This window comes from Ursus maritimus, unplaced genomic scaffold (assembly GCF_017311325.1).
Source record: "Ursus maritimus isolate PB19 unplaced genomic scaffold, ASM1731132v1 scaffold_6, whole genome shotgun sequence".
NCBI classification, from domain to species: domain Eukaryota; kingdom Metazoa; phylum Chordata; class Mammalia; order Carnivora; family Ursidae; genus Ursus; species Ursus maritimus.
Window position 1 is genome coordinate 48,975,663 of NW_024426774.1, and position 19,337 is coordinate 48,994,999.

The 19,337-nt window shown below is 37.2% G+C and overlaps 1 protein-coding gene across 2 annotated transcripts in view; it reads left to right on the top strand.

Annotated features, from left to right (window-relative positions):
* Positions 1-19,337, top strand: part of EXOC6B (exocyst complex component 6B) — a 571,132-nt gene that overhangs the window by 375,461 nt on the left and 176,334 nt on the right. For both annotated transcript variants that reach the window (XM_008699988.1, XM_008699990.2), the window contains exon 19: positions 17,991-18,132. In XM_008699988.1, the coding sequence (XP_008698210.1) occupies positions 17,991-18,132 (142 nt within the window). The remainder of the gene's footprint in view (positions 1-17,990; positions 18,133-19,337) is intronic.

Below are 19,337 nucleotides of genomic sequence, written 5' to 3' on the forward strand. Positions count from 1 at the left end.
CCTGCTTCTGTTCCCTCTCTCACTGGCTGTCTCTATCTCTGTCGAATAAATAAATAAAATCTTTAAAATAAATAAATAAATAAATAAATATAGATGTAATTTTGACAAAAATACTTTATAAATGCTTAGTTATATTTCTAATTGCATTGAGTTGGGAGCCTCAAAATGTCTAGTTTTCTCTGTTTTTGTGATGTCAAGAATTAATCCATGAGTTCATTTTAATTTGCATTTGTGTCAAACGGTAAATAAATGTATGTTTTTAACTTTGTAAGAAAGTGCCAAATGGGGGCGCCTGGGTGGCTCAGTCGTTAAGCGTCTGCCTTCGGCTCAGGGTGTGATCCCGGCGTTATGGGATCGAGTCCCACGTCAGGCTCCTCCGCTATGAGCCTGCTTCTTCCTCTCCCACTCCCCCTGCTTGTGTTCCCTCTGTCGCTGGCTGTCTCTATCTCTGTCAAATAAATAAATAAAATCTTTAAAAAAAAAAAAAAAAAAAAAGAAAGTGCCAAATGGTCTTTGATGGTAGCTCTGCCATTTTACGTTTCAAAAACCGATGTGTGAAAGTTGCAGTTGCTCAAAATTCTTATCAACATTTGGTATTGTCATCTTTTTTGTTAATTCTAGTCACTCTAATGAGTAGGTACTGGCATTTTTTGTGGTTCTATCATTTCTCCAGTACCTCCTGCTAGGGAGCACCTTTCATATGTTCATTGGCTGTTCATGGATCTTCTTTTATCAAGTGCCTATTCAAATCTTTTCCCCATATTTTACATTGGGCTATTTTTCTTCTTATTAAGTTGGAAGAGTATTTTATGTATTCTGGATACCAGTTCTATTTCAGTTTCTATATTCATTTTTATCTATATCCCGAATCCTTGGCCTTGCATTGTGTCCTGCCTAAGAAATCCTATACTCTGAGTTCTAAAAACTCAGTACTTTTTCTAGAAGATTTGTAACTGTGGCTTTTTTTGTTGGGGTATACAATCCATTTAGGTATTTTCTTCTATAAAGCAGAATGATGAAAACAGTTGAGGTTTATGTTTAGGCATATGGCTCTCCATTTGTTCAAGCACCAGTGCTGAAAAGTTCTTTAAGATTGCATTGGACATTATTCCATTTACTGATTAGAAGACATTTCCTGACCACAACACACAAGGTTCAATATATATCCATGTTATCACATTACTCCTCAGGCCTCACTTACCATGATAATTTTTTTCTGGTTGATCTGTCAAAGTCTCAGTGTATTCTGTCAAGATCTTTACTATCATTGTGCTATCTGTGGTTTTTGGTACTTTCCCTGTTCTACAGTTTTTTTAATGCATTCTCAGGCAATTTTATGTGTTGTGTTAGGGCTTGTGGCAGTGAGATCTTTATTTTAGAAATGCTGTTAGGAAATGACTGTTTAGTAACATTTGCCTTGACTGCCTCTTCTTTTACATTTGCTTTTTCCTTATATGCCTTTACCTATTATTTTATCTGTCAGTTTCATCAACTTTTTTGTCTCACCTTTGTCTTTTAATAAGATAATTTAAATGATATACAATTATTGTGCTGTTTATTTGGTTATAAGTGTGTAGTTTTGTTCTTTCTCTTTTTAAAGTTACTTTTGTTTCCTTTGTTTTGGTGCATATGCCATATATTTTAGTCTTGCACATCCTCAGGGCTTTGAAGAACGTAAATCCCCGGGACACCTGGGTGGCTCAGTTGGTTAAGCAACTGCCTTTGGCTCAGGTCATGATCCCAGAGTTGCAGGATCGAGTCCCGCGTTGGGCTCACCCTGCTCAGTGGGGAGCCTACTTCTCCCTTTGACCTAGCCCCCTCTCATGCTCTCTCTCTCTCAAATAAATAAATAAAATCTTAAAAAAAAAGAAAAACATAAGTCCTTTCATTTTTTTTCAAAATATCCTTTAACTTATAATTCTCTAAGTGTTAGAATTAGTGTGAAAAGTTTTATTTGTGACATATTTAATATAAATTGTTTATCAACACATTTTCATTATCTCCCTCTTCCTCTCCTATAATTTTAGTATGTTCCAGTGTTCTAGATCAAGAGTATTACTATTATTATTATTACAGCATTATTTTCTATATTATGTCTTTTTCCAACAGTAAATACTGAAATTTACATTCAGTTTTAAGACAACTTTTAAATTTATCTCACTTTCAACTAGTTTCCTTGCTTTAGACCATGGCTTTCACAATGCATATCTTTAAGTAAAGATATTTGTTTCATATTTTATGAGGCCTTCCACATATTTCACGATGGTTTCTTATCTTTTAGCTTGATTAAAATAATTTTTTATGTCACTCTTTTTCCTTTGATACTCTGTACTTGTTCCACTGTCATCTACCTTTTAATGTTGCAGTAGAGAAATCTGATTTTGGTTAACAACCTAATTTTCTACCTGAGTGCTTGTACTTTTCTGTAAATATTTTTTCCTGATACATTGATTATTCTTTTTTTTAAGATTTTATTTATTTTTTTTAGGGTGGGGGGCAGAGGGAGAGGGAGAAAGAGTCTTAAGCAGACTCTGCACTGAGCATAGAGCCCAATGTGGGGCTCGGTCTCATGACCCTGAAATCATGACCTGAGCTGAAACCAAGAGTCAGACACTTAACTGACTGTGTCACCCAGGCACCTCTATATTGATTATTCTTAATGTTTCGTTTTTTTCTTGGCTTCCCTTTACAAACATCAGTTGACCTGATGCTAACTTTATCTTCCGTGTTCAAATTGATCATCTTTCTATTACCATTTTTAGCTTCATACCAAGTTCTGGGAGAATGTCTCATGTTTGTTTTCCACACAACTTGGTTAATTTTCCATAGCATAAATCCTGCACTTATTCCCTCTCATATAGAACTCAATTTGGCTTCTGTGCTTTTGGTAGCCTTATAACCCTTTTATCTTATCCATTTCTCTTTATATTTCCTGTGGACTTTTGCATTTATCATGTTATTTCACCTCACACTATTTTCTCCTTACTGTTTTATGCTCCTCTTTTACTGGAAATTATTTATTTTATCTTTTAGATAATGATACCAGCGAATTTCTTGAAAGCTTCCTTTTTATCCTCTAAAATATAATTTTCTGAGGCTTGAGAATTCTGTGAGTCTTTTAGATGCTATATTAGTCAGAATTCTCCAGAGAAACAGAACGAATAAGGTGTGTGTGTGTGAGAGAGAGAGAGAGAGAGAGAGAGAGAGAAAGGTTTATTATAGGAATTGAACCGTGTGATTATGGCTTCTGAGGAGTCCTAAGATCTGCGGTTGTTAAGCTGGAGACCCAGGAAGTTCGTGTAAGTTCTGGAGTGAAAACCTGCAGGCTCGAGACCTAGTAAAAGCTGTTTTTAGTTCAAGTCCGAAGGCTGGGAAAGACTGCTGTTCCAGCTCAAGGCACTTAGGCAGGAGTTCCTTCTTACTCATAGGAAGATATGCCTTTTGTTCTGTTCAGGCCTTCAACTAATTGGATGAGGCCCACCCACATTAGGGAAGGGAATCTGCTTTAAAGTCTATTGCTTTAAATCTTAAGCTCGTCTAAAAATACTCTCCCAAACATACCCAGTATAATGTTTGACCATGTATTGGGTACCTTGTGACCCAGTCAAGTTAATACATAAAATTAACCTTCACAGATTGCTATACTCCCCCCCTTTTTTTTCATCTTGTGGCGTTTTTACTTGGGCTATGTGCTAGTATTTTATCTTCCTATTTGACCTCAGATATAGTTCTTTACACATTGTATCCTTGTCAAAAAACAGAGTAGACAGCTTTTCATCCTTTTCTCTGCCCCATTTAATGGCAGTCTCATCCCTTTCCCAAATGATTTGTGTGCGTAGTGATATGCTTGTAAATCTCTTCTCAGATTTCCTGATTCTGCTGGCTTTTAAGTTACCAGTTATTACAGCTAATCAACTTCAGCGGTTTTCATACTTAAGAGTGTATTTTCTCACATAATAACAACTCCAGAAATTATCACACAGAGGCTCAGGAATGTCAGGGATAAGGCATTCATAACCTCTTGACCTTTTTTTCAAGGTTTCAAGGTAGCTGTAGAAATTTAGCCATCATCCCGTATTTAGACAGCAGAAAGGAGGGAGCAGGCAATAGGGTTTCTGAAGATATTTCTGGTTTCAAATCATTTGCCTTCTGTATCTGACAAGAGGCTGAGAAACATAATTATTCTGTTTGTATTGCCAAGGATTATTTTGTTAACGTGGAAGGGAGCAGGGGTAACGAATAGGCAACTAACAGAGTCTGCACGTAGTTTTTGAGTGGAGGTGTTATCTTCCTATGACTATTGTCTGCTTCTCTAAAAATTTTCTAAACTTGTGGAGTACAATAGAAATGGTCAACTTCTAGCATGTCCTGTTACAGAGATTCTTCAAGTTCTTGTTCTTACTTTGCTGACGGGACTGTGCCTCTGAGATTGTTTTATACTTCAACGGTTTTCCTTAAACTATAGCTTTATGCCATCTCTTCAAGATATACAGCTTCTGCTTAAATTTAAGAAAGAATCTAGGTGGCTGGGAGTAGTTGAGGGACTCACCAGGAATAGGGAGAACCATATTCTTAGTGGCCAGGAGTAGCAAGTGTAGAGAGGAACAGCTGCCTAGTTCTGTAATATGTAATGCTCAGGGTCTCTGAGATCAAGGGATAGATGGTAGAAGACTTTTCAAGAATGTTTGCTGCCCCACATTCTGAATTCTAGGAACATTTTTCTTAATGCAGCTTCTTTTTTTTTTTTTTATAATGATTTTTTATTATATTATGTTAGTCACCATACAGTACATCTCCGGTTTCCGATGTAAGGCTCGATGATTCATTAGTTGCGTATAACACCCAGTGCACCATGCAATATGTGCCCTCCTTACTACCCATCACCGGCCTATCCCATTCCCCCACCCCCCTCCCCTCTGTAGCCCTCAGTTTGTTTCTCATAGTCCATAGACTCTCATGTTTCATTCCCCCTTCTGATTACCCCCCCTTTCTTTATCCCTTTCTTCCCCTACTGATCATTCTAGTTCTTATGTTCCATAGATGAGAGAAATCATATGATAGTTGTCTTTCTCTGCTTGACTTATTTCACTTAGCATTATCTCCTCCAGTGCCATCCATGTTGTAGCAAATGTTGAGAACTCGTTCTTTCTGCTTAATGCAGCTTCTACCTCCTACTTAGCATAACTTGATGCAGTTTTTTCAATCCTGGTTTGAGCATTATTATGGTGTTTCATCTTTTTCTGGCCCTTTTCTGTTGGGAGTGTTTGTAAAAAGCTATACTGAAGGGCTGTTAGCCAGGCAATCTTTATTCAGTGGGTATTTATTTTAATAGCCATTGGGTTTCATTACCTTTTAATGAGTTCTTTGATAGTAAGTTCCTTTATTAACAAGGCAGTCTTTCAGGTTTCCTCTTTTCTAATTGTTAACATATTTTGGTGCTTTCCCACAGATACACTGTGATGAAAAGTTTCCTCTTTACAGCTCCTGTAAGGCCATTCAGAAGGGAAGAGGATGGGGAGGGGGAGAATATGCAGCATGCTTCCTTAGAATGGAAATGGTTTAAGAGCATTTGCTCTCCCAAACTGAGACTGAGTGAAATATTCATATTTCATGCTCAATTTCCTATGACTGGAGTAACTCAGAGTGGATTTCTACATGTCTGAAAGTTGATCGAATCCAGCTCACATTAGAATTTGTATGTTGAATTTTTCTATAACCGCCTCTCAGGAATTGTGGAATATTTAATTCTGCCTGGGATCCAAATAAATTTTCATTTAAAAATTTCCTTGAACTATCTGCGACATTCCTCCCAAAGATAAGAACATTTTATGATAAACTACCCACCACTCATTGAGGCCCTCCTATGTGCCAGATACTGTACTGGTCTCTATATTCTATTATCCCATTTATTGCATAAATTTCTGCAAGGTTGATGTCATTATCTCCGCCTTACTGATGAACAAGCTAAGTCTAACCGAGATTAAACAACTTTCCTAAAGGTCACGTAAGTGATAGGGCCGGGATTTGAACCTAAATTAATATGAACCAAAGCCCTTTGCTCTTTTCTCCATGTATCACTTCCACTCTAGTCCTGTCTTGTTTTCACTACCACTTACCATAAAATGGACATGGTGGCTCAGGCACTGTTCTCCTATAGTAAGATTAATTAGAGAGCTAATGAAATTTTTGTAAAGAAGATCTTAAATGATTTCCCTCGGCGAAACCTAAGGTTTTAAATATTCTGAAACGAAGTATTTGTATTGGCAGAAAATAATGAACCAAAGCACCTACAGGATACGTCAGCTCAAAAAAGCAGAAAAGAAACTCAGGCTAATGAGGTGTTTGGGAGGAGAAATGCTCTTATTTAGGGTATTGACCAGTTAGGAACTGAGTAATAAGTTGTATGTGGAAGTTAAAAGCGACTGGCTGGCAGACAGTCAGGCGTCTGTACCATTGTGTTTTGTAAACTTTCTCCTATGGCTGTGGTGTGTTTTTTCCAAGCCCACTTAATTTTTTATGAGGTTTGTAAAGGTCTTGAATAAACAATTGAGATTTTAGAGGTTTTCCTGGAAGCTTTGGTTAATATTTTAATATGCTCTGCTTTGTCACATTATTAAATAGCTTATTGGAAAGTTTGAAAGAGAGTGTTTCTTTTTTCTTCTTTCTTTTTCCTATTTTTCTTTCTCATTCCATTTAAAAAATTTTGATCTAGCAGTTAAATATCAAAATTCGATATAGTTTTTAGCTGATTCTTTCTCTTCTTTTTATTTTAACTTGATACCTTTACAGATCACCCTTGGATTGGGAATCAGCATCTGGGAGGCCCCCACTTGAAATTCACTTCAAGTGAAACTACATTTTAGAGGGTATATCTTGAAATGAAGCCAGTGATTGTAAATGTAGGTGGGAAGAGAGGATGGGAGAAGGAGAGAGGGGGAATTGGATAGGGTCAGAAAACAGGAACTAATAGAACTCTGGAGATTACCTCATTGTGACCTTTTGCTCATTAATATTTGAATCCGATTCTTTGGCATCTTGGTTGCAGTCTGGTGAAATGTCAAGCATGGCAAAGACTGAATACCTTCAAAGACATTTCTGTGTTAATGAGATGACTTGATGAAGTTGACCTTTAACCTGAACAGGAATTGAGGAAAGAGAAAGGAAGAGTTTTTATTTCTCATTATGAGGACTTCTTATTCTATGGAGGTTTGTGTAGTAATAATTGTTATTTGTAGAGTACTTTATATGACCTCATTTCAAATTGGAAGCCACTTGAAAACATTTCCATGTTGTTGTTATTGGGATGTAATGAAGGTCACCCAGAAAATCCTACCACTTTTGTGAAGCCTTCTCTGACTGTTTTGGCCTCATAACGGTTTCTTCTAAAATCATATAGCACTTGGAGTTTATTCTGCTCAATTTAGCACTTAATCGCGTGTTCTCCTTGATTTGCTTCAGAACGGGAAGTACACTTTCCACTTTTTTGCATGACAGAATTTTTTTGGTGAAAAAGAAGAAAATCATATGGCTCTATAAAAGGTGTAAACGGTTAGTAAAATATTATGAACTCATAAAATACTTACATTTTAAGCAAATATACTCAATGTCTTGTCAACTATTTTCCATATTCAGGATCAGAGGAATAAAAATTAAGGTAATCATAAGACATTTCCGGAGTACTTAATATAAGCCAGGTACTGTGGAAAATGCTACATAGGAGTTCTTTTTATTTAACCATTATAACAATCCTATTTTGCAGATGCCAAAACTGAGGCAAAGATTAACGTCAGTCTAGGGCATTGTATTTAATGTCTGTTTTCATTAAACCACATATCTGTAATTTGTCTATTTACTTTTATATAGTTTTCTATTTGTTTGTTTTTGCTCTTAACACTGTTTTGGTGTATGGCGGTAGAATATACAAGTCAAAGTATTTGCTGATGTTTTTGTTGTTTTGTAATGGGTGTGTACTAATTAACTGGCTATACCTTTTATCCTTTATTGTGAATTTGAGTTCGTAACACCCATATATGAATGCATTTTCTTTATAAAGCAAAAATGTTTGCTAAGATGATAATGGAAATCAAGACTAGGGCATATGAAATTATTGGCCAAGGAGAAATTCTTTAAATGGCCAGTATAGTTTTCTCTGGTTGATATATATTGGTAAATTAAAAAGATTCTTTTTGGGTTCTAGTTGTGATCTCATAGCTCATATCAGACTTCTTTTCTAGTTATAAATATTTTTATATTTATATTTGCATATTTGTATATTTATATACAAAATATAAAACCAGAGAATTGTCATAAAAAAAAATGAAGGGATCAATGCTTGGGATGTAAATAACAATTGGTTTCAAAGAAACAGGATACCAAAGAAGAAAGAAACACAGAGAAAGAGCTCCCCAAAATGTCTTTATAAAACTCCCCTTCAGTTCCTGGCTAATTTCTAATCTTCACATGAAGAGGGCACACTCTAGAGCTGTAGAAGACATCAGCTGCTGGAATTTCAATAGCTGAGCAAATATTCTGGAGTTGCACAGCAGAGACTTGAGGATTGGACCCATGGAGAGACCTGATGAGCACACATGGCCTTTCAGCTTAAACATCAGTAAAGCCATTTGCAGGGATTAAGGACAAGTTCATAAGATAAAGGACGAAATTAAAATAGACCCACTATAACTTCAAAAACAAACCTGACAAAATGAAAATGATCCACTAATAATTTAACTGCCTGCCTAAGCAAAACTCAAAACTCTACTGAGGAAGATAAAATAATCTAGTGTCTCTAAAGCATCTTATCCGCAACATATGGCATATGAAACAGAGTTTCTTAACATGATAATAAGCAGAAAAACTGACCTGTAATCAAAAGTTAGAACAGTCAGTAGAAGCGGATCATTAGATAATCCAGATATGCTAGGAGACAGAGATTTCAAAATAACTGATTAATATGTTAAAGAAAACAAAAGAAAGAAAAGACAATTAAAAAATTATTTGAACAGATATTAAAAATCAAATATGTGTTTTAGAATAGCAAAATACAGGATTTGTGGTGAAGAGCTTATTAATGTGAGCTCTTAAAAATGGATTAAACATGTTTAACAACAGACTCAACAAAGCAGAAGTCAAGATAGGTTAACTCAAAGATCTATGGAAAACACCCAAACTTAAACACATAGAAAAAAAGAATACAGGGGCGCCTGGGTGGCACAGCAGTTAAGCGTCTGCCTTTGGCTCAGGGCGTGATCCTGGCGTTATGGGATCGAGCCCCACATCAGGCTCTTCTGCTATGAGCCTGCTTCTTCCTCTCCCACTCCCCCTGCTTGTGTTCCCTCTCTCGCTGGCTGTCTCTATCTCTATCGAATAAATAAATAAAATCTTTAAAAAAAAAAAAAGAGAAAAAAAAAGAAAAAAAGAATACGGGGCACATGGGTAGCGCAGTCGTTAAGCGTCTGCCTTCGGCTCAGGGCATGATCCCAGCATTCCGGGATCGAGTCCCACATCAGGCTCCTCCACTGGGAGCCTGCTTCTCTTCCTCTCCCACTCCCCCTGCTGTGTTCCCTCTCTCGCTGGCTGTCTCTCTGTCAAATAAATAAATAAAATCTTTAAAAAAAAAAAAAAGAATACAAATTTTACTTCTAATTTTTAAAAATTGAATTGGGCATAAAAGAGAGATGGAGCACAGTCAAAAGATGTAATATGTCTGTCCATGGAGACCCAGAAGTAGAGGAGAGAATGAGGATTGTGCAGAGATTTTAATGTGTCTGCACTCAGTAGCAGATCTTCAACTGCATGAACAAAAGCTGACGGAACTTAAAGGATAAATAGATTCACAATTATAGTTGGCTATTTTAACACCCCTTCAGTAACCAGTAAAACAGGTACACAGAATACCAGTAAGGCTATAGAAGACTTGAACTGTAATATCAAACAACTTGACTTGACGTTCCACCACCAACAGCAGCATTTTTTTCCTAGTGCACGTGCAACATTCCCTAAGCTAAAGCACATTCTACACCATAAAACAAGTCTCAATAAATATAAAAGGAATAAATTCTTACCGACTCTGTTTACCATCTGCAACAGAAATAAATTAGAAATCAATAACAGACATGTTTATGTAATATACCCTGCTTAGACATAACGTATCATCTTTTTTATGTGATGCTGGATTTGATTTGCTATTGTATTGAAATTGTGTATGTGTGTTTATGCAGGATGTTGGTTTATAGTTTTCTGTTCTTGTATCATCTTTGCCTTTGAGTTTGCCATCAGGGTAGTGCTGGTCTCATAAAATGCGTTTTAGAAATGTTTTCTCCCCATCTCTATTTTGTGAAAGGTTTTGTCTAGACTTGGTTTCATTTCTTCCATTAATACTTGATAGAATTCACTAGGGAAATAATCAGAGTCTGGAGTTTCTTCATTGGAAGGTTATAAAATATAAATTCAGGTTCTTTATTAAAAATAAGCTTATTTAATGTGTGCGTGTGTGAGAGAGAGAGAGAATCTCAGGAGATGCGGAAAAGGGATTTAGCAAAAATGGACACCTTTTCAAAAAAAAAAAAACTTCTCAGCAGACAACTCTAGTCTTATTTAATCTAATAAAAGAGTATCTATGAAAACCTACAGCTAACATTTTACTTAATGGTAAAAGACTGAATGTTTGACCTCTAAGATCAGGAACAAGACAAGTATGTCTGCTCTTAACATTCCAATTCAGCACCCTGTTGGAGCTAGTTCATGCAAAATGGCAAGTAAAAGAAATACAAAGTATGCTAATTGAAAGGGGCAGAGAAGGAAAATTTTTTTTCTTTTTAAAAAAGATAACACCATTTCTTTGTAGAAAATTCTAAGGGAGTTTTTTTAAAAAGGCAATAAAAATAAGTTTAGCAAGATCACAATACAAGGTCACTATGCAAAAAACAGGTCTATTTCTTTTTTTAAAAGATTTTGTTTATTTACTTATTTTAGAGAGAGGGTGAGCACACCAGCACAAGCACAAGCAGGGGTGGGGGGGTGGGGGGTCACAAGAGGAGGGAGAGAGACTCTCAAGCAGAACCCTACTCGGGGCTTCATCTCACAACCCTGAGATCATGACCTGAGCCAAAACCCAAGAGTCAGATACCTAACCAACTGAGCCACCCAGGTGCCCCAAAACAGGTCTGTTTCTATGTACTAATAAAGAGGAATTAGAATCTGAAATTAAAAATCAACATTGTTTACAACATCAAAAACCGGGAAATACTCTATAACAAAGAAAATATGTGCTAAACTTGTGTGCTCAAAACTGTAAACATTACCAAAAAAAAAAAATTACCAAAAAAAAAAAATTAAAGAAGATCTAACTAAATAGAAAGGTATACTGTATTTATGGATGCAATATTATTAAAACGTCAGTTCTCCTAAAACTAACGTAAAGCACCTCTTCACCACCAGGCTTCTGGGTGAGAATTAAACCCCAATGCCCTAAGGCATCCATGACATATAATGAAGTAACACTCCTTCTATGTATGTGGAATTGTACCAGCTATACCAGTCTTGAAGGAAATGAGTATAGATGCTAATAAGCTGATTTTAAGATTTATATGAAAATTCAAAAATCTAAAATTAAATAAGACTATTTTGAAAAAGGGGAATAATGTTAGAGAACTTTATGCTGCCTGATTTCTGTATTTACTGTAAAGCTTTAGTAAGTAAGAGAGTGAAGTATTGGTATAAAGTTTGACAAAAAGATCAAGGGAACAGAATAGGGAGTCTGATTTTCAACAGAGGTGCCTACACTGTATCACTATATTGTACACTAATATTGAATAACATAGGGTACACTCTATTGAAACTAATATTACACCATATGTTGACTACCTGGAATTTAAATAAAAATGTCTAAAAAATAAATAAGAATATGTTTCACAGTCTCTACCTCCACTCACTACCTACATGGACAATAAACTTGAGCAGCTACTTTTTAAGAGAGGATATCCATTTGACCAGTAGGCATATGAAAATATGCTTTAACGGAATGACTCATGAAGGAATGCAAATGGAGGCTACAATAAGATACCACTATGCATTGGCAAATTAGCATGAATTAAAAAGACTTACAATACCAAGTGCTGGAGAGGATATGGAACAACTTTCATAAATTGCTCATGGGAGTATGAAATGGCCCAATCACTCTGAAGAACTTTGACATTTTCTAATAAAATTAAATATATAACTACTCTGTGATCTAGCAATCTCACTCCTAAGTATTTTTCCAAGGAAGATGAATATTTCCACTCAAAGACTTTATTTGTAATAGCCCCCAAATAGAAATAACCCAAATACATACCAGTAGAACAAAATGAATAAACAAATGGCAATCTATTCATACTCCTCAGCAATAAAAAGGAACAGACTTTAGATACATTCAATAACATGGGTGAATCTCAAAAACATGCTGAGTGAAAAAAGCTAGGCACACAGGAGGACTGTAGGATTCTCTTTATACGAAGTTCAAGAACAGGCAGAACTAATCTACGGCGCTGTAAGTCAGAAGAGTCATCTCGTGGTGTTCACGGATCTACTGATTTGAAAAGGGCACGAGAAACTTCTGCGTTTATGGAAATGTTCTGTATCTTGAGCTGGATGGCAGTTTTATAGGTTTTTACATATGAAAAGGTCATCAAGCTATATTCTTAAGATTTGCACATGTACTGTTTGTAATTAAACCTCGATAAAAACATGCGTAGCAAAAAGTGTTTTTTAAAGATCTCTTGTGTTTCTTAAAGGGTGACTGAGAATAAGAGAGTGAAGCAAATGGATAAGTCTCGGAACCAGGTTTACAGCATCTAGTAAATCCTCCTCTGACTTCTTCTTCCATCCACATCCTGAGTGTATATTCCCAGTTTTCTTTGGACTAGGCTTTTCTCTTTGGACTTCTTAATTTTTTCATGACAAGTGAGATAGGGGTTGTTTTCTTTTATTTTTTGTTACGGTTTTCTATTTTTGATTTCAGAGTGTTCACCATCTCATTGTAGGCTCTACCGATGGCTCAAATAACACTGCATGTGGTGTCCAGGATATTTTGACTGTCGTCCTTGGGCCTCATTTTTTTTTTTTTTTAGCTCTTGGGGAATTTTGTTTGTCTAGAACGGGGATTTATGTGTGATTTTATGAGTGAATATTTATACAGATTCTCTAATTGAATTTAAAAATGTTCTTTGGACAGGATTGTAAGACATGAATTCAGTTGTGGGAAAGTCTACTTGGGGAGGATGTGTGATTTTTAAGGTAGTTTAAGTATAATTCTGAAGTAAAAATTTGCTGTGGGATTTCTGCAGCACATGGGAACCAAAGTTCCAGGCATGGGTCCCAGATGACAGAAACATATGGGAAGATCCAGAGCTCTTCCGAATGTAACTTATTGAATGTCCATCCTAAGGAAATAGGAGGCTTAGTGTTCTGGAATGAAGTGGCCTCCTCCAGAGCTAGGGGCTATTGAGGAAAAAGGAACAAGGTAGCTTCCTTGTTCAGTGAAGGAAAGGACCTTAAAAATCAAGTTCCAAAAAATCAAGTTCCATGGGGCAGGCAGAAGTAAGACAAAGATCCATGTTAGAGGAAATGCCTACACTAGAGGTCAGAGTTGAAGGTTGAGGAAGCAGAGGCACCAGGTATACAGAGGGAGGGAACAATTTATAGGGTGGCTTTACATTCTTTCTGAGTAGTTTGCACTTGCCTTGCTAGATGAGTTTCTGTGTCTGAACTTTTCCCTGTTTCACAGTGAAATAATTCATTAAATAACTTGAGAAAGAAAAATTTGACAAACCAAAATGTGAGCAAGGGAGTGTTATTCAGGAAGCAGAAGCAGAAGAGAAAGTTGGTGTGAAAGGACAGCTCTCTTTCACAGCTTAGCTCCTGGCACTCTGCATTTGTCTAACTTTGAAACTTGCTAAGATTATCCAGAGAAAGAGAAGGTTGGCTTTGGCCATTTGTAGTGAGTAAGACAAGATCCTTGGTGACCCTGGACTCAGGGTCTGATCCCAGGAGGTTGACAGAGAGCTGTGGTTGGAGTCCATTTTCAATACCTACTGTAAATTCAACTTTCTTTTGATGGGGAAAGGAGGAAAAACTTCTCGCTCAGTATCCTGGCCTTTCAGATTTGTGTGATTTGTATCTTCTTGTCCTCTTCGTTCGCTTTTCCCACGTCACAGAGCAACAGAAATACGTAGCAGCTACCAAAGTCCCTTTAGTGGGAAGCAGGATCAAATGATTGTTAAGTGTTTTGAGTCTGACAGGGCTGGATTCACATCCTAGCTCCACCACTTACAAGATATAGTCAATAGCTTAACCCCTCTCTCCTCACATCTATCAAAGATTAAATACCTCATGGGGTTCTTGCGAGAATCGTGAGAATATTTTCAAAACATTTGGACATAGTTGACGCTCGATAAATTGAAGCAGCTGCTCTGGTGATAGTGGTGGAGACAGTGGTTGGAATTGATGATGGTGATACTTTCTCTAAGCTTTTCACTGCTATTCACTTGTGTACTGTGACATAACACTTAGTATTGTGTAATTGAAGTACATTGTAATTGAAAGTAGTGAATACTGAACTTTCTGTATATCTTTGAAGGAGTCTGTAAGATTTCTGTACATTCGTGTTTTTTAAAAAGATTTTGTTTATTTATTTGAGAGAGAGAGAAAGCCAGCATGGGTGAAACGGGGGTGGGAGAGAGGGCAGAAGGAGAGGGAGAAGCGGGCTCCCCACTGAGCAGGGAGCCCCACCCAGGGCTCCATCCCAGGACCCTGGAATCATGACCTGAGCCTAAGGCAGATGCTTAACCAACTGAGCCACCCAGGCTCCCCTCTATACATTTGTTTTAATTGAGTTTAGTTGTGTCTTTGTGTAAGAAACAATGGATATATCTTCCCTTTTTGTAAAGAGAATCAGATACCTCTGAGATACAAAGTTAGGTATTAGTGTGTACCTACTTTGCACAATTTGGACGCCATAGTTTCTTTCCTTGCAAACCATATGCTTCGAGAAAATGTACATGCACGATATGACAGTTCAGTATATCACTCTGTGTAAAGTATTATGATATAAGGAAGACAGACAGTAAATAGAATTGGAGGTAGAAAGGATAATTTGAATTAGAGAATATGAATCTGGATATATTTTTGAAGTGTGTGAGTTGATTTGGTTACCAAAGTGTTACATGGTGAAAATCAGAAAAGTATTTTCATGGGTCTTGACTCATGCCCAGTGACGGTTCTCACTATGGTCAGAAGCCTGACTTTGAATTAACATCATGAATTTTCTCACCAGTTGACTCCTCTCCCTTTCCCAAACTTAAAAAAAAAAAAGTAATTGTAACTGGATTGAAAACAAGTGCGAACTATTTAAGTGCTTTGGTAGTGGACTTTCAGTTCATTTAGGTGTTTGTCTTGGATTGTCTAGGAATATATAAATATAGAAGCATTGAGAGGCAACCTAATGTTGCCTGTTGACCTACTTATCAGACCTTGTGACTCAAATCACCACGCATCCCAGGTTCCTTGTATGTTCAAAATATGGTGATACTTCTTAACTCATTTTTCATCTTGTCTTGCATTCTATCTTTATTCTCGTGCATTGTACACTGGCACTATTACAGCTTCATAAGATACAGCCTAGATGTGATTAGGCTGACTTGAAACTGTTCCTAGAGGTATCCAAAAGGCAGTTTTATGGGACTTAGGAAAACCTACCCGGTCCTAGAGATTTTGGCTGTGTTCTTAGAATCTGCTTTGTAACAAGATTACTTCATGAATAGGGTGTAACCACCAATTTTTATTGCATACTGTGTTGGTTGTTATTGCCTGAGTCTGTGTTTATCCTTTCTTAGAAAACCTATGGACACTGTGGTGGTAATGGAAACCGGAAGTGAAAAAGGGAACGGGTAGTGGACTGTGAATTAGCAAAGTTCCAAAATGCTTTCTAGAGCTGGCAAAATATTTAACAATGAAAACATTCATTTCTGAAATTATCATTTTGTTTGGAAATATATAATGAGCTTGAGGGGAAGTAGGGTGGAATTGGAGGGCGGTTAAATAACTCAGTATGTTAAGAGTAGTATAACGCACGATCACGTATAAGTGCATTTGGCTTTGGTGATTGATATATATTGATCAGGACTTGAAAGCCAAGTCTATGTTTCATGTTAATACGTTAAGGTTAATAAGCCATTTACTATTTTGAGATGAATAATGAGTCAGGAGGATCAACTAACTTACCCCACGTTGCACAGCCAATAAGTGGTGGAGAATAAAAATTGGGACTTTCTGACTCTAAGCTATCTTATTTTCATTTTACCAGTCCAGTTTTGCTTCTCCTTGGCAATCCGTTTTGGCCGCCGAAACAGGCCTTTCAAATGCTATCTTCTTCAGCCTCTAGCTTCATTGGGCTTTTAGCTCTTTGATTTTCACAACATCTCTGTGTTCAGCTTGTCGGGTTCTTTAAGTATCTATCTTGGCCTAGATAATTATGTTGGGCTACACATTAAAAAGCAGGGCACAGCCAGTACTGAGTATTTGAAGAGTTGGCTCCTGAATTGCCACTATCTTACCTGTGTGGGCCTAATCTGTGTCTTGGATAACCCATTAACCTTGTTATCATCTGGATCCGTTTTTGCTCAGTGTTTCAGTGTAGGGTAGTATAAGATTTACTACTGCTTTTTAGGTGAGGGTGTAGCGGAAAGATACAGATTTAGGACTGGGTAGAAATACCAAATAGCGTATGAGTTTGTCTAGCTTTCTGAACTCCTTACATGTTGGCTAATTGAACTTAAATAGAAAAATAAATACATTTCTGAACTTCCCAGAAAACCTTAGTGTATTGATCTACAAGAAAAAAAGAATACCAACTTCTTGAGGTGATTCTGAGAACGAAAGGGAATCGCATACGATGTTAGCTGCTTAAGCGTAGCACGTCTTGGGCATATGGTAATGCCCACGAGATAGTTTCTTACCCTTTTCTGTGACTTCTGATCTGCCCTGCTGTCTCTGGGCATCGGCTTTAGTCTTATCCTCATTCCTTCACTCCACTCCTGCTCTCGCTGTTGAAAAGCCACAGACAGGGCTTCTCACAGCTTTGATCCTCCCCCCTTCTAACTGTTGACCTCTCTGGCTCTCCTTGGTGCGCTACCTGTTCCAAGTCTCCAGTGGGTTTCACTGAAAGCAAGCCATTTAGCGGGAATTTCGTTTATAATGTAACTTCTTTCTCAGTTGGCCTGTACAGTACTCCCTAACTTAAGTATTTCCATTTGTTGTCTTATATCATCCAGAGTGTGGATCTTCAGACTGCACAAAGAGAACCATGTAGATGAGGAACACTTTTTGGGGGGATTTTATTTTATTTTTTAAGTAATCTCTACACCCAAAGTGGGGCTTGAACTCCCGACCCTGAGAACAAGAGTCGCCTGCTCCACCAACGGAGCCAGCAGGCACCCCTCAGTGTTCATTTTTGTTTTTAAAACAAAATTCATCCTTTTAATTTTTTTTTCAGGAAATTTTAATTGTTCTTTTCATTTTTTTATGTGTTAAATCATAAAGCATTTTGGTTTCTAGATAAATTAAGGAATGGTGTTTACATTTGTTTTTTAAGAATTATAGTAATTTTGGAAGGGACTTTTTGAAATTTATTCTCTGCAGAAAAATTCCTTTTTAGTTTAATTAAGATTTTGAATATCATTTATCTGTTGTTGATTTGGAAAAAAAAGTGCTTCTTGACGAACTAGCTGTGCTTTATGAATTTTAGTTTAATGTTATAGCTATATAACTCATGGTGATGAAGGTAATATTTAAGATGATTGCCACCAGGCACTGCGAATCCAAGACTATTGAATGGCGAGGATATCATGATGGAGAAAACCTTAAAGGAATCCCTAGAAAAATAAATTCTTGTACTTTTTGCTGGAATTTCATTTTAGTCCATTAACATGATGATTTACACTCTTACATTTCAGGGAAAGGTGGCCCAGACAGCATGCATGTCAGCTTGCAAGCATTTAGCCACATCCTTGATGCAACTTTTGCTGGAAGCTGAAGTAAGACAGCTCACCCTGGGAGCATTACAGCAGTTCAACTTGGATGTCAGAGAATGTGAACGTAAGACGGGGAACCATCCCTTTGCTTGTTTGTTTTCTGTGCATGTGTACTCAGTTCTATGAAAAAAAAATAAGGTTAGGTCTGTGGGGTCTTTGTTCCTGGTGGAGTTGACGAATACCTGGATGACAGAGACAACTTGAAGGGCGTGTAGAAATAGTCTACTAGCAAGCTAATTTGAACACCCGAGGTGCCTAGGCCCCTATGTGGAACAGAGATCTCTGGCCACAAACAAGTTTGCAATCTCGAGGGGATGTAAGGCAGACGTGCATTTCATACACACCAAAGAAAACGTGATTCATCCAAAGACTTCAAAAGAATGCAGTTTCCAGCCACTTGTTTTGTATTTTAAAACTATTTTACATCTTATCTGCAAACTTTTTTTCATCTAAAGAACAAATGTGTGTGCGTTTATCAGTCAGAGATGTTTCTATTACAGGTAGAATCAGAAAATGTTTGACAGAGTGGTTTAAAAATAGGTTTTATTGGGGCACCTGGGTGGCACAGCGGTTAAGCGTCTGCCTTCGGCTCAGGGCGTGATCCCAGCGTTCTGGGTTCGAGCCCCACATCGGGCTCCTCTGCTGTGAGCCTGCTTCTTCCTCTCCCACTCCCCCTGCTTGTGTTCCCTCTCTCGCTGGCTGTCTCTATCTCTGCTAAATAAATAAATAAAATCTTTAAAAAAAAAAAAAAAGTTTTATTTTCCTTGGAGACAATGAGTTGCTATATTGATTTAGTTGCTCAGTGATGTCATCAAGGACTTGGGCTTTTTTTTTTTTTTAGTACAGTTGACACAATGTTACATTAGTTTCGGGTGTACAACATAGCAATTCAGCTGCTCTATACCTTATGCTGTGCTCACCATGAGTGCAGCTCCCATCTGTCACCATGCAATGCTGTTAACAATATTGTTGACTGTATTCCTATGCTGTGCCTTTTATTCCCATGGCTTTTCACTCTTTAACTGGAAACCTGTATCTCCCACTCCCTTTCACCCCTTTGCCCATCCTCCCACCCCCTCTCCCTCTGGCAACCATCAGATTGTTCTCTGTATTTATAGGTCTGATTCTGCTTTTTGTTTGTTCATTCATTTGTTTTGTTTTTTAGATTCCACAGATGAATGAAATTATACGGCATTTAGAGGACCTAGGCTTTTTTGTTCCCTCTCCTCTGCCGTACTTAGAGCGTGGACTTTTCTTCTTCATACATAT